Source organism: Ambystoma mexicanum, chromosome 1p (assembly GCF_040938575.1).
Source record: "Ambystoma mexicanum isolate Mex_15411 chromosome 1p, UKY_AmexF1_1, whole genome shotgun sequence".
In the NCBI taxonomy this organism is placed as follows: domain Eukaryota; kingdom Metazoa; phylum Chordata; class Amphibia; order Caudata; family Ambystomatidae; genus Ambystoma; species Ambystoma mexicanum.
In genome coordinates this window covers 615018924-615034626 of record NC_090921.1, presented here as the reverse complement: position 1 = coordinate 615034626, position 15703 = coordinate 615018924, and the positions used below count along the sequence as shown (strand labels likewise).

Below are 15703 nucleotides of genomic sequence, written 5' to 3'. Positions count from 1 at the left end.
ATGTATATGGGGAGTACTTATGTTGATTCTGCAGGGAAGGGAAACACATGATGTATGGAGAGATAGAGGGACTCATTGAACTACTGTTTTTGTCGTAATGTTAATGGTTGAAAACAATAAAAATAATTTTAAAAAAATAAAATTAAAAAATATAAAAATGTATGCGAGATATGCCAGCCAACACTGTGGTTACCTCTGGCACGTGCACATGAATATGAGAAGTTAACAGAAACTCATTGGAAGGCTCCTTCTTCATCAAAAAAGCACGGGCAAAAGTGTACGCGATTCTGGCACTCTCCTTCATCACATCTCCAAGTTGACCAGTCACTTCAAGGGACCCATCCTTGATTTCTTTATCTCGCGGACATCGCATAGAGGTCTCAATGAACAAAGAGGAGCCACCTGTGAAAAACGTTAGGAGAAAACGGCAGAGGTTAAAAGAAGGATAAAGAACACTGCATCAAGCTCTTCTCAACACATGCTTTAATATACCAAATATTCTTAGTAAACCTGTATCTATGATTGGCAAACTGGTACTAGCTAAACGGATGCAAAAAATATTTGAACACACTATTTTATTGATTAGCATCATAGCATATAGCAGCTCTATCTGACAAGGCTTCATGTCTGAGGGGAGTGGACAAACATAGGACACTTGAGGAAAGGATAAACATGAGGTACCCACAGAACATTTGTTAATTATGTGATAGATGGAAAGAACACTTGCAAAAATGAACGGTCAATGGGTGTGATTAACGGGGACCTGAGCTATCACATTCATCAACCGCAAAGTTCACATCTTGACAATTCAAACATTATTTAAGCAATATTGTCTGGAGCTGCAGGCATCATGAGATATCCTGAGCCATCAAACTTAACTTACGGGCCCGAATGAGAAGGCACTTACGGATGGCTACAGGATCTTAACATCCTGTATTGTTCAGCACCTCTGGATAATATAGCTATTAGGACCTGCCCCGAGTATAAAATATAAAGACAATCACGATCTGCCGCTGAGCAACAGGTTCTCAGCGGCATCCAGGCAGCATCTTTCTTTGGACAGCCAGAATGAAGGATCAGGATGCCAGTGAGGGTGAGGAGTGAAAATGGCATCCAGGAGGGAGAGGGGCCAGTGGCGAATGGCAAAGAGAGGGGAGCAACCACAAATGAGCAGAATGGGCTCATCAGACATCAGCCACCAACCGTGAGGAGAAGTGAACAAAGTGGTGACTAAGGGATAGGAAAAAAGATCGTCAAAGGAGGGTGGGCCACTTGTATTCCTGAGTGAACAGACTCAAAGGCTTGCAATAACGATTAGCACCCGGGGTGGGGGACACAGCTAATCGGGTTCCGCTAATAGATGGGGCTGATATCTCTGATCTCAGCTTACGTTCCATGGAACCCGATTGGCTGCATCCCTCACCGCGGGTCCCCATCTTCTGTCCACCGGTTCCATTTAAAAAAAAAAAAAAAACTTGTCCCAGCCCCCATCGCCAGCCCCATGTACCCGATTGCAGATGGGGCGCCAGCGGTCGCCGCATCAGCTTCCTTCCTTCTCATGGCGGCCGCCATGAACATGGAAGCCTTCATTATGGCAGCCATCTTGGAACAGATTTCCATTCAATGAACGGGACGCTGCGTGCATCTCGTTCTTTGAATGTAGAGGGGAGTAAAGTCCCGGTGACCTCGTCCTATAACTCAAGCTGCCGGGCCGTTCCAGCCCTCAGAACGGGGTGCTAGCACAATATTATTGCCCAGAAGCACTAGATCATGATTGGTACTCAGGATTCCTCCCAGAGTGATAATTCTTAGCCAGGGAGTTTACAGTTTACTCCATTGTTGCAAAATGCACTGTACAGCCTTTTATTTATTCTTGTGTTCCACGTTTGTGCCCCTTTGTAGGATTAGAAAGTAATAAGAGAATCGATAAAAAGATGCTTATAAGAATAAAGAAATGTTATACAGAGCAATCATCATATGCCTGAAAGCAAAGAAGGGCATGCTTGTTGGGAAGTAACATTTAAAGAGCAAGATGGTCAGAGGCAAATCTAATAGGACAACTCCTAGCATGATTGAGCCCCTAACACGTTGCCAGTTTCTGGGCCAAATGCTTGTTCTGGCTTCCCACTGTTTAGTAGTCCACAGAGATTAACACAAAATATATGTATGATAACATTAGTCAACGTAATATCGTATTTTCTGATGCTTGTATCTGCTTATATTCACATGTTATGCATAGGCCGACATCTAGCGGTAGTCGCGGAGTTATTACATGATTTGTATCCGAAACTCGATAAAAGATGTCGACAGGGCATGCCTGTAATACAATCCCTAGTGTGACGTCCATTGTACCCATGGTCCTTCACGCGTCGAGGTCCCTCAGATTGTTTTGCTTCTGACCTGAGGCAGCATGAAGTGTAGCGTGAGTACAGATGTAATAAAGCAGATAAGAAGCGATAAAGCTAGAAAAACATCTATTCACCTTCTACTCGAAGAGGGGAGGAAGGGTGGGCGCATGTGAATCCAATCAGATACAAGCATCAGAAATATGATATTACGGTGAGTAATGTACCCCTTCTAAGGCTTGTGGATCTGCTTAGATCACATGCTACGCATAGACTAGCAAGCAGTATCAGGAGAATGAGGTGAGTTGTGAGAAGGTACGGCAGCAAATAGATGTTTTAGCACTGCTTGTCCCACCTGTGGATCTCCTTTAAAATGTGCGTCAATGCAGCAATGCTGGGTAAAGGTATGTATGGAACTCTATGTAGCTGCTTTGCAAATGGCGTCTAATGGGACGTTTACAATAAAAGCCAAAGTAGCTTCTATACCTCTGGTAGAGTGAGCTCTTGGTGTGAAAGGTAGAGTTTTCTTTGATAGGGAATAGCAGAGCTGTATGCATTTCACTATATCTGGAGATGGTGTTCATTGAAACGTGATGACCTTCCTTGCCTGGTGCTATGGAGTTGATCTGTTTTCCTTAGTGGTTTTGTTTTGTTTACATAGTATAAACTGCCCTCCTTACATACAGTGTATGGTGAATTTTCTCAGCTGAGCTTGATGGATTTTGAAAGAACGAGGGTAGTTCAATGGGTTGGTTAACATGGGACTTGGATATGAATTTTGGTGAAAACCTATAGTGTGCCCTAAGTACCACTTTGTCTTTGTGGATAAAAAAGAAAGGGACTTGTACTGACAAAGCTTGTAGCTCATTAACCCTTCTTATAGAGGTGATGGCTACCAGAAAAGCTGGTTTGTATGTTAGGTTTTTGAGGCTGGATTGTGCATAGGCTCGAAGGGAGGACCCATGAGTTTTGAGAGTACAACATTAAGATCCCAACCTGGAGGCGGGTTGGAAATGGGGGGTAAAGTCCATTTACTCCTTACATGAAAGCCTTAACCACAGGAACTTTCCACCAGGACACCTTGTTTTGTGAAGTGGTGTACGCGGACAGAGCCGCTAGGTGAACCTTGATGGAGTAAAATACTAGGCCAGAGTCTAGTAAGTGGAGTATGTAGTGAAGAATGTGTGAAGGAGTACATGCATAGGGTTCACATCCTTTGATCGGCACCATATTACAAATCTTTTCCATTTATTGGAGTAGTAGTGCCCGGTGTTAGGTTTGCCTGCCACCTTGAGAATTTCCATACACCTTTGAGGTAATTTTAAATGTCCAAACTGCCAAGTTCATAGACTGAGGATGTGGGTGGAATGTTGTCCTCCTGTGCTGGACAGCGTGTTGTGGGGGCATGGGAGCTTGAATTGGTTTGCATATCGCCAGTTTGAGTAGATTTGGAAACCAGGGTTGTCTCGCCCAAATAGGAGCAACCAGGATTAGAGTCACTTGTTCCTGGTGCATTTTGTGCACTATCCTGCTCAGGAGCGGTGTCAGTGGAAAAGCGTAAGCAAGTTTCCCTGACCAGCTCATCCACAGGACGTTCCCCTTGGATCTGGGTTGGGGAAACCTGGATGCGAAGTCTAGGCATTGTGCATTTACACTTGTGACGAACAAATCTGAAGGAGGATAACCCCAGAGGGAGAAGACATCATCCAGGATTCCTCTGTTGAGTTGCCACCCATGTTCGTTCGGTAGGTTCTTCCTTGGGTAGAGGATCTCTGATTACGGAGTCTGCTAGAGAACAGAGTTCCCCTGGAAGATGTTCCGCTTGAGTGCCCACTTCCAATTTTTTTGGGATAGCCTGGACAGAGTTGAGAGTGTGTGCCTCCCCGCTTGTTTATGTAAAACGTTTGAGTGGAAGATTTTGTATTTTGTCTTTATGATAGCTCCTAGGAACTGCTTGGTTTGGCTTGGAACGAGACAGGATTTTTCTTGTGGATTGAATACCCCAATTGGAACAGAAGGTTGATTGTGCTTTGGGCATTTTGCTTGTTCTTTGGCCATTTGCTGGCAAATGTGGGAGGATTCCCATGTTATCAGCCAGTCGTCCAGATAAGGGTACACTGGGATTGTCTGCCTAAGTGCGCTGCTACCACCGTCAATACCTTAGTGAAGGTATCCCGTGATTCCATTGAATACAATGCATGAAATGCAAACATCTCGAATGCAAAAGCATCGAAAAAATGCATTATTTTTGTAGGTAAAGGTTTTTTTTAAAATTAAAATGGGTTTTAAGGGGTAAAAAAAACAGGTTGAGGGGGGACCCCCCCATAAAAAGAAATGAAAATAAAATGCATTTTTTCGATGCATTTTATTCGGAGGCTTTTGCATTCGATGCTTTGGATGTCATGCCCATCACTAGGAATCCTTAGTGAATACTCTTGGAGCTCAGGCTATGACGAAGGGGAGCACCTTGAATTGGTAGTGCTGATTTGCTATCTTGAAGTGCAGGAATTGTCTGTGCGCTGGGAACATTGAAATGTGAAAATACCATCTTTCATGCTCAATGTTGCCATGTAGTCCCCTTGTTTTAACAGGGCGATTACTTCTTGTAGTGTTATCATGTAAAACTATTGTGGCTTGACATTTTTGTTTGCAGGGTGCAGGTCAAGGACAGGGCGCATTGTAAGGTCTTTCTTTGGCACAAGGAAGTACATTGAATAGATACCCTTGTTTACTTGGTTTGCCGGGACAATCTCTATAGTGTCCTTTTCCAGCAGTGCTTTGACCTCTTCTAGCAGAATGCGCTGTTCCTCCTGCGTTGTCTGCCTTTGTCTTAGAGGGTGGTCTCTATATGAGCTCTATGCAATAGCCTCCCGCTAAGGTGGAAAGTACCCACTTGTCTGACGTGATCCCCTCCCCCATGCACGGGTAAAATGACGAATGGAACCTCCTACTGGAGAAGCATGGGCGGGGACCTGGAGCGGGTGGTCATTGCTTTCAGGGGTGTGGAGCCTCTGGTGGAGGGGGCTCTGCCTCTACACGTAGACCTTCTGTGCCCCCTTTGAAAATGTTTGTTGGGAGGACTGCCCCTGCGAGGAATCCCAAGAACAAGTTTGTCCACCCTGACTATAGTTAGAGGACGGTTGGGAGTTTTGTCCTCAAAAGCAGCGTGTATTAAATGTTCCTCTTTGCACTCAAGGTTTGTTAGTAAGCTGCCCCAGGGACTTGAGGGCGTCATACTCCACTTTAGAACTTTTTAGTGCTTCCTCGACTGCTTCCCCCAAATAAGGCGTTAGTTTCGATCAGCATATTAAGCAAGGTGGCTTAAGTTTCCAGCTTACAACCGGATTGTTTTAGCCATGCATGGCGCTTAATGAGAGTACCATCAGCTACTGTGGGGCCTGCATTATCTGCTGGTCCAGATTATTTTTCAGGATGCAATTTGCCACCTGCTTACCCTCAGCCACTGTTTTTAAAACCTGTGTTTTAAGGGGCTCTGGGGCAGAGTCCATTTGTTGTGAGATCTTGTCATATTTGTGGCAATTGTAACTTGCCAAGAGCGTGGTGTTATTAGCTATCCTTACTTGGTATGCAGCCAAGGAAGCTACTTTCCTGCTAAGTGTATATATTCTTTTTCTTTCCTTGTCAGGAAAGGCTTCAACAGAGTCTAAGGGGTGCTCGCTCTCTCTCTCTTGTGTTAGTTATGAGAGAGTCAGGCTTTAATTGACCCCTGATGTACAATGGGTCGGAGGGGGCGGGTCTAAACATCTTTTCAATACCGGGGTTAACTGCTCTCGTAAGGTTGGGGGCGAGTAATGAAGGCTGAATGCGCCTCTGGATGGACTGCAGGAGTGGTATAAACTGTGATGCAGACCTTTTATCCCCAGGGATATCCTCTACAAAGTCCTTGTCAACTTGTGCCTCTTGGGTCTCGATCTTAAAGTGTTTGGCAGCCTTTAAGAGGAGCTCATTATACTGCAGCTGATTATCCACAGGGGAGTCAGCCACAGGCTGGTCATGATGGTCCGGAGATTGTATGATGTAGACTGCTTGCTCTGCTATAGAACCACGATCTTGAGAGCCTGAAGTGTCAATGTAGTATAGGTCTTCAGGCATGTTCTGAGTACTAGGCTGGGCAGTGTCAAGTCATGGCTCCAGGCAGGCTGGTTATTAGCTGCCTTCCCTTGTGAGGACCCTTGGAGGTTGGACAGTTGATTCGGGTGTTGCACGACATTTTCCTCATTACTCTGTCGAATTGTTAAGGGGACCATTGGGTGGAGCTTGGAAAACCTGTGGGAACAGGGGTAGAGATAGTCTCTGATGTAGAGGGTGATTTGTGGTGCACTGAACCTGAAAGTGTGTTACTTGGGGCAGATGGTACTTTAGCCTTTGAAATAGGGGATTTAGGGAGTAAAGGCATTGAGGATTATGTATTTTGCAACGTTTTTGACTTGAGGAGAGTGTCTGTGACCTGCTTTTTAATGAGTTTGTTCATTTTGGACTTCTTGGAAAGGGCCGTCAAAGCGTCTTTCGACGAACGTTCGCCGGTACCAGAGGATTTGTCTGTATTGAAAACAGGCTTGGGTGTCTGTTTTGGGGGCCTGTCACAGTTACGATGTCCTTTCATCGCCTGCATTTCCATCCCCTGGCATTTCAATGTGCATATTACAATGAATATGCTCATCAAATTATTTAGGGGTGGGCTAGGAAAGGGCAGATAAGGGTTTAGGCGGGTAGGCAATAGCCAAAAGTAAGTGTGGGAGGGGGGTTTTGGGGGACGATGAGCATTTTCGTTGGAATGTACATGTTAAAATGACAGGGGTTGAAATTGCAGGCAATGAAATGACATGGAACCCGATCACGTGGCAAACGCAATCGCGATTGGGCCAGAGGACAGGGATTATTTAGGACCTTCCCTTCGACACCACGTATGGTTTATCAGTCAACAAAGTGGTCGACTGTCGGCCATGGGGTATGTGTTTTGTGTGGCGTGCAGTGTGGGTGATTGAGCCGCCGGGTGTCGTCTCCATAGCAGAACCGCCGGCCTGCCTGATGGGAGTCCAGGGCTCGCACGCAGGAAACCTTTGGGTCCTGACCACCCTCAGTGTCACTTAGGAAGCTGATATTGCTGGAGGCTCCCTCCACGTCCATAGCGGCTTCGGCCTGCATGGCGTGATGGGCCCAGCACTTAGTCTTCCGCTCCTTTAGGGTCTTGGGCTGAAAAATTTTGCAGAACTTGCAATGCATTTTGGAATGGTCTCTGGGGAGGCAGATGTTACACACTCTGTGTGAATCCTTCCAGGGAAACTTCCTGTTACAGGAAGGGCAACATTTAAATGGTGTGTTCTCCATAGTATGGAAAGGTGGCAGCTCTGCAATGAAAAAGGAAGAACATGGAAATGGGCATTCTTAAAAAGGAAAGAAAATTATGAGCCCCCGCCCCACTCTCCCTACTGTGAAGGGCTGAGGCCCGTTGAGGCCTTAGTAGGCCGCAGTGAAACTTGGTTGAAATAGTAGTCATCGCCAAAGATTCTGTCCTTGTAAGCCAACACTGAAGATCTTCTGGTGGTACAGCTGTCGAAAGGATAGGAAGAAATCAAATTTTAAAACTTGTATAATCAATGGCTTTGGTCCCTCCGATAGTTTTTTCTGCCGTGAGGGAGCCTTAATGTCTGCGTGAGTGAGTAGAGACGAGAGAAGGTGTAAGATGTCTATGTTCCTCATACTCCATGAGGGGAGTAAGGGTGGGCGCATGTGAATCTAAGCAGATACAATCATCAGAAATGCTATTACAGTGAGTAATGCATGTCTTCTGATGATTTATAAGCTGTTTAGAATCACATGCTGTGCATAGACTAGTGAGCAGTACCCAGAGATGGTGGTGGGAAGTGTGAAGGAACAGTAGCAAAGAGATGTCTTAGCACTGCCTGTCCCACCTGAGAATCAGACCCAGAGTGTGTATCTAGGCAACTATGGTGTGTACAGAACTCCTGGTTGCTGCTTTACAAATGGACTCAAGAGGAACATTTGCAATTAATGCTATGGTAGCCCCTGTGCCCCGAGTACAGTGTGCTCTAGGCGTGAAGGGCAGATCTCTCTTGGCAAGAGTGTAGCAAAGTGTGATACAGTTTACAATCCACTTTGAAATAGCAGATTTAGAGACATGGTCCCCTTCTCTACCAGCTGCCACTGAAACAAAAAACTTGTTTGTTTTTCTTAATGGTTTTGTCTTTTCCAGATAATAGATAACTGCTCTACTCACATTGAGTATGTGGAGGCTTCTTTCTGCCACGATAGTGAGATTTTGGAAAAAGGGCGGGTAGTTCTATGGACTGGTTTACACAGAACTTTGAAATAAATGTAGGCGCAAATCGTGGGAGAGTGCGCAGGACCACCTTATCTTTGTGAATTGTGATGAATGGGTCTTGAACAGAAAGGGCCTGCAGTTCACCAACTCTCCTTATCGATGTGATCGCCACCAAGAACACAGTATTGTAGGCGAGTGCCTTAAGGCTAGTCTTGTGCAGTGGTTCAAAGGGAGGCCCCATTAGTCTTAAGTACAATGCTCAGGTCCCACCGGGAGTCGGTGTGGAAATAAGGGGATGAAGTCTTTTTACCCCTTTCATAAATGCTTTAATTACTGGAATTTTCCACCACGAAACCTTCTGGGATGTGGTGTATGCTGAAAGCGCAACTAAGTGGACCTTTAGGGAATTGAAATCCAGACCTGAATCTAACAGGTGTGTTAGGTACAGGGCAATACGTGTGTTGGTGTGCATTCAACAGGATTGATGCCTTTGCCATTACACCAAATGACAAAGCGTTTCCATTTGCTGGAGTAGCAATGCGTGGTGTTAGGTTTCCGTGCTTCCCTGAGTGTGTCCATACATCTTTGAGGGAGTTGTAGGTGCACAAACTCTGACTTCAGGAGCCAGGCTGCTAAACTGAGAGTTTGAGGGCATGGATGTAGTGTCTCCTCCTGGTCTTGTGACAGCATGTTGTAAGGGTGTGGCAGCTTCCTGGGAGGGGAGACTGACATTGCCATGAGATGGGAGAACCACGTTTGGCAGGCCCACATCAGGGCCACCAGGATCATCCTGACTGGCTCTTGGTGCATCTTGTGCACTATCCTGTTGAGCAGGTGAATGGGAGGGGTCGGGGGGGAATGGGGGGGACTTGGGGGAAGCATAGACAAATTTCACCGACCATGTTATCCAGAGACCGTTCCCCTTGCAGTGGTTCTGATGGTACCTGGAGGCGTAATCTGGGCATTGTGCGTTCTCCAGAGTTGCGAACAAGTCGTTCTCTGGGAAGCCCCAGTCTGCGAAGACGTCAAGTACAATGCCCTTGTGTAGTTGCCACTGGTGCTCTACGGGTAGGGGGAAGTCTCTGCTTAATACGTCCGCCAGAAGATTGCGTTCCCCTGGAACGTGTTGTAACAGGTGGAACATCTTGCGTTTGAAAGCCCATTTCCATTTGTTCTGGGACAGTTTGGACAGCCCTAGAGAGTGAGTGCCCCCTTGTTTGTTTAGGTAATACATGGCCGTGAGGACTAGAACTGTGTTCCCCTGGAGGTGAGTTTGGAAACCCTACAGGACCTTGAGCACGGCTAGTAGTTCCAACAAGTTTATATGGTTGGAAGCTATTGCTGGGGAACACACGCCGTGCGCTGTCTGATGAAGAAGGTGAGCCCTCACCCGGTTAGAGACGCGTCTGTGGTGATAGTGGCTTCTGCTGCAGGGGTCGTGCAGAAGGGTTTCCCTTTAACACCACTGCAGAGACTGAACAAGGGCTACCGAGACAACCACTAGATCGTCCAACTGTCCGCTGGCCTGACACCATTGGCACGAGAGCCACTCTTGCCTAGGGTGCATGTGCAGATGTATGTGTGGGACTAAGTAGATGTAGGATCCTTTGTGACCCTAAAGCAGCCCTCGGTGTCCAGAGCTGCACACCATTGGCCAGGGGCTCTACCAACTTGGCCTATCGTGGACTGGCAGGCTTGAGCTGGCCCACATCTTAAAGGCCCACTTTCTAAGGCCCCTGTCTGCTCCCTGTCCACTGCCGGTTCGTGGCGTGAGGTTTCCCTGTACCCCTCATAAGCACCTTGAGGATGGCGCTCCCACACTCTTCATTGGACCTTGAACTATCGTGACACTCTCACTTCATCAACCATGGGTTAGACGCCTCTACCTCGACATACTCCTACACCTCAGACTTTGCCACCCTCACTTGATCTCACCTAGACTCCCACCCTTAATGCCTGTGAATGTACTGTGTTGTTCACATTCTGTTAAATAATATGAATTTAGCTGTTTGCACTTTCTGCTAATAATTTGAATTTAGCTGTGCCCTGTGGCTGTATTGTGTTTTGACTTTGGCTGCGCCCAGTGACTACTTTGTGCTACCCCGTCCTGCTGTTCCTGTTCCCCCTTCTACTCCCTCCGCTACTCTCGCTATTCTTACCCCTCCTCCATATCACCCATGGCACTCTCTGCCTCTCCTATTTTCTCTAATTGCTTCTCCATTGACTATCCCACCCTTCTCACTAAGTCTGGTAGGAAGAAGTTCAAAAAGGATATCTTGGCCTCTAACCCTGGTCTCTCCATCCACAACATCTACACCAGCGCTTCCTCCAGAGAGACCCTCACTGACATCCTCTTTGTCGTTCCTTCGCCAACCTATGGACTCCTCATATGGTCTCTGTGCTCTCTCCCTTCTCTTCTTCACCATTAATGGTGGCAGTCGGTGGGCGGCCCGCCTGGACCCCTTCCACTCCTCAAAGGTAATCATTAATGTCTAACAGAAGGGCACCGTCATTGTCCAAGGCCCTCAGGCCAACCTTCTCCTCTTTGATAGATGCTTCCTGTGCCTCATCAATGTCCTATCTTCTCCTGCTGTCTCTTCTCTCCCTTCTTCAGTTTCCTTGCCTCCCACCTTCTGCCTCCTCCTTTGCTACACTGCCCTCTCCTCCTTCCTCCTCTGCCCTGCCGCGGGCTCCTTCTACACCTCTGCAGGGCATACCTCTGATTTGTACCCCTCCCCGGAAGTCTTTCAAGGTTGGCAACCTTCTCCATATTGCCACGCTCAGCTGTCATACACTCCTCTGGCATCTGCCGCCTCCTGGAAGAACTCAACCTTGATGTCCTCGGTCTCACTGGTTCAAAGCCAGCTCTGTCACAAGCTTTGACACACTCCTCCTTGATGGCTACAAGATCCTCTCTGCGTCCAGAACCAAACACCCGGAAGTGGGTGTAGCCTTGATCTTCCCTGACTGGATTCCCACCTCTGATCCCTATGCAGGCCTATTCCTCCTTCATATGACTTGTCTGTAGGCTTTCTCTCTCTCCCAGCCACTCTCTCACCATTGCTACTATCTATCGGCCACCTGCGTCTCTTCGGCATCTAACAACTCGGCCAAACTCTTTAAAATCTGCAAGGGGTTGGCCAATCCTGCTGCAGTCTATACTTCTCTTGTCCGCACCCAGGCCCTTTGCAAGGCCCTGGCTTCTCATTTCGTCTCTAACACCTAGGACATCCTCCTCTCCTCTTCTACTCTCCTCTCTCTCCACTACCTCCAGCACCCCCTGCAGCCACCTCTCCTCCCTCTTTCTTTTCCTTTCCTCTGTTCTGCCCTGACGAGATTTCCAGACAAGTCCTATCTATGAAAATCTCAACACAGGTTCTTACCTGTTTGTCCAAAACCATCAAGGACCATATTGACACCCTCGGTACTGCCCTGGCCGACTTCTGCAACCACTCCTTCTCCACTGGAGCCTTCCCCTCCCCTCTAAAGCACTCTCTTGTGCACCCTTTTCTAAAGAAACCCACTGCCGAACCCCCCTGCCCTGCTAACATTCGCCCAAACTCTATCACTCCTTTCCCAGGCAAACTTCTGGAAAAGCTGGCCATCTCCCAGCTTAATCTTCACACCAATTATGTTGGTTGTCTCCATGACCATCAGTCTGGCTTCAGAGCAGCCAGAAGCACGGAAACTGCTCTCCTGAACATCCGTGAAGACCTGCTCTTCAACCTTGTTTCTAATCTCCCCTCTGTCCTCATCCTACTCAATGTCTCTTCTGCCTCTGATACGATCAAACATGCCATCCTGCTCAACCGCCTCCGTGATAATCTGGGTATCATTGATCAGGCCCTGGCCTGGCTGACCTCTTTCCTCCCAGGTGAAACTTGGGTCCTTCCTTTCCTCTATCTCACTCTCCACTTGTGGTATTCCTCTCGGGTCTAACCTCTCTCCCCGGCTTTTCAACCAATACCTGGCACCACTCGCCCACTATATTGCTGCTCTCTGCTCCAATTGTCAGTGCTATGTGGATGATACTCAGCTAGTTTTCAGGCTCCCCTCTGCCACCTCTTCTCCCTCTCTCATCTCTGACTATCTTGCTGCAATCCAGGAGTGGTGTGCCGCCTACGACCTCAGCCTTAATGCCAGTAAGACAGAGATCCTCCTCATCAGCACTCCTGCACCTTCCTTTCCCGTCACTCTCTGGCTGGCCTACCTTGGCCCTCTCCCTGCGCCCACCTGTGAGGCTAAGAACCTCAAGGTTAACTTCGACGCTGCGCTTTAATTTTCTCCACACATCTCTGATGTCTCTAAGAAGTCAAACTACCAACAGCACTTCCTCAGAGGTATACTTCCTTTCCTCTCCTTCCCCCAGAAGCTCACTGTCTCTATAGCTCTGGTTCTCTCTAGGCTGGGCTTCTGCAACAGCCTCTTCCTAAATCTGCCTGCTTCTACTCTGCGCCCTCTGCAACTCCTCCAGAACCAGACTGCAAGACTTTTTTTTTTTAAAGTTATTTTATTTTCAAAACCAAACAAAACACCACACAATACAACAGTTTCAGTACATAAAAAGCATCGTTAAACCATCACATTTTACAGTGTAAGTCCCCAACTTCCCTCCTCCCCCCTCAACTAGAGCCGGCTCACTGGTGTCATCTGCAGGAGCATTATCGGGTAGCGCAGCGAGTCCTCTGATTCGTTATTACCCTGGTGAGGGTTTGCCATAGAGATCACCAATTGCGGCCAGGCCAGCAGGGGCCCTACTTCCTCCTCACCCCCCTAGTAACCGCTTCAAACCAAACTACAGATTCCGCTTCCGTCCATCTTAGGAGGTCCGCCCACCATAGCTCCACCCGGGGTCTGTGAACCGCTTTTCAGCCCATAGCAATCCTGCACTTGGCCAGGACATAAGCTAAATCCTTCATTTTGCTTATGTGCTTTAAGCCCCAGGGTCTGGGAAAAATCCCGAGCATGTATGACCAAGCTGATTCCACATCCGACACCACTCCCCCACCAGCCAGTTTCGTTTTGACCTCATCCCAAAATCTGTGCACCTCCGGGCAAGCCCAGAACATGTGTAGCAGCCCCGCTTCCACCTCCCCACACCTGGGGCATTTCTGCGTGACCGAGCCTTCAAACCTTGCAATTTTCCCAGGGGTCAGATAAGCCCTATGGGTAACATACAGTTGAAGTTGTTGGAGTCTCGCGTTCCGGGACACCTTTTTATGGTACCTCTGAGCTCTCTCCCATTGCCTGTCTGTCATGGGTCCTCCTACCTCTTCCTCCCAATCCTGTCTTAATTGGAGCAGTTCCTTCCCTGCCTTTGCTCTCAGGAGTTCGTATATCCTCGATATTTCGTGCCCACCCTCTGAAACATCATACATAGTTTCCAGGGAGGCATCAGAGTCATCAGCTAGCACTGTCTCAGGCCATCTCTCTCTAACCCGTTTCATAAGCCTAGCGTAGTTTATATATTGGCCTCTATGCACCCCTGTTTCTTCTTGCAACCTCTGAAAGTCCAATGCCTCCCCTTCCTGCCATATGTCCCCAAGTGTGGCCAAGCCTACCGGTTCCCAGTATCTACGGACCGACTCAAATAGTTGAGTCGTTCCCGCACAGCGCCACCAGTGGGACCTGCTGGGAGAGCGGCTCCGAATAACCCATCATTCTCCATGTTCTGCACCAGACCTCCCAACCCAGCCTCAATAGCCACCCCCTTCCCACCAGTTTGTCCCTTCGCAACCACACCACTTCCCTCAAAAAGTATGGGGCTGAGTCTCCCCGCAAAAGCCTGGCTTCCGCCGAATCTTCAGCCGACAGCCACCTGGCCACATACAGCAGCTGCCCCGCCAGATAATAAGAGTTCAAAATTTGGCAGGCCTATACCCCCCATATCGCACTGGTTCTGGAGTTTCCACAGGGCCACTCGGTTTCTGGAGTCACCCCACACAAAACCCCTACACACACTATGAAGTCTCACAAATAGGCTCCTGGGAATCAAAAACGGGACATTCACGAAAAAATGCAAGAGTCTAGGCAGGACCACCATCTTGAGCAAGGCCGCTCTCCCCATCATAGTCAGGGGCAATCTAGACCAAAACACCGTGCTGTTCTTGACCCCCTCTATTGCCTTCTCTGTATTATGTTTGTGCTCCGCCTTGATCTTGTGGTAAATATTTACTCCCAAATACCTAAATGTCTCACTCTGCCATGCTATTGGCAGGATAGGCAGCCTCTGCAACGGGACATTCCTATATCTGCCCAAGGGAAACAGACTAGACTTTCTAGGGTTCACCGATATGCCCGAGAGGGTGGCGTAACGGTCCATCACCTCCAGCACATACTGCAGGTTCTCTTCCGGATAACGCAGATAAAGGAGCATGTCATCCGCATACAGTGATACCAGGTGTCTACCACTTACTGTGCTAATACCCACCTCCCCATATTGTTGCCGCAGGCTTATTGCCAACGGCTCTAGTGCTAGTATGTATAACATGGGTGACCAGGGGCATCCCTGTCTGGTGCCCCTGCTGAGTTGCCAAATATCTGAGACTATGGACCCTGTTTTGACTCTCGCCATCATGGTGCTGTACAACAACTGGACCTACCTGATGTATCCAGGTCCCATTCCGTATCCCCTCAGGGCCGCTTTCAGCCAAGGCCACCGTACCAAATCAAAGGCTTTGACCGCTTCTAGCGACACGATAGCCAGCTCGCCCATATCTTCCTCAGTTTAGTCAATAATGTGGTGTAGCCTCCTATGGTTATCAGTGATGTTCCTGCCTGGAACATAGCCCGTCTGATCTGGGTGTATCAGCTTGCCGATCACCCTCTTCAGCCTATTAGCCAGCACTGCCGTAAGTATTTTGCTGTCCTGGTTGAGCATGGACAAAGGTCTGTAGGACCCGCACTCCACGGCCGGCTTGCGTGGTTTCAGGAATGGGATGATCACAGCCTCGCGAAGGGACAATGGAAGTTCCCCCTGCTCATAGGCCTCGTTGAACATGGCAAGCAGTGGCTGAAGCAGCTCCTGCTTGTATGTCTTGTAAAACTCACTAGG

At 48.1% G+C, this 15703-nt stretch overlaps 1 protein-coding gene across 1 annotated transcript in view; it reads right to left on the bottom strand.

Annotated features, from left to right (window-relative positions):
* The window catches only part of LONP1 (lon peptidase 1, mitochondrial), a 1004634-nt gene that overhangs the window by 60589 nt on the left and 928342 nt on the right, over window positions 1-15703 (bottom strand). Inside the window, exon 16 of the mRNA XM_069649597.1 lies at window positions 194-402. Coding sequence (XP_069505698.1) covers window positions 194-402 — 209 coding nt within the window. The remainder of the gene's footprint in view (window positions 1-193; window positions 403-15703) is intronic.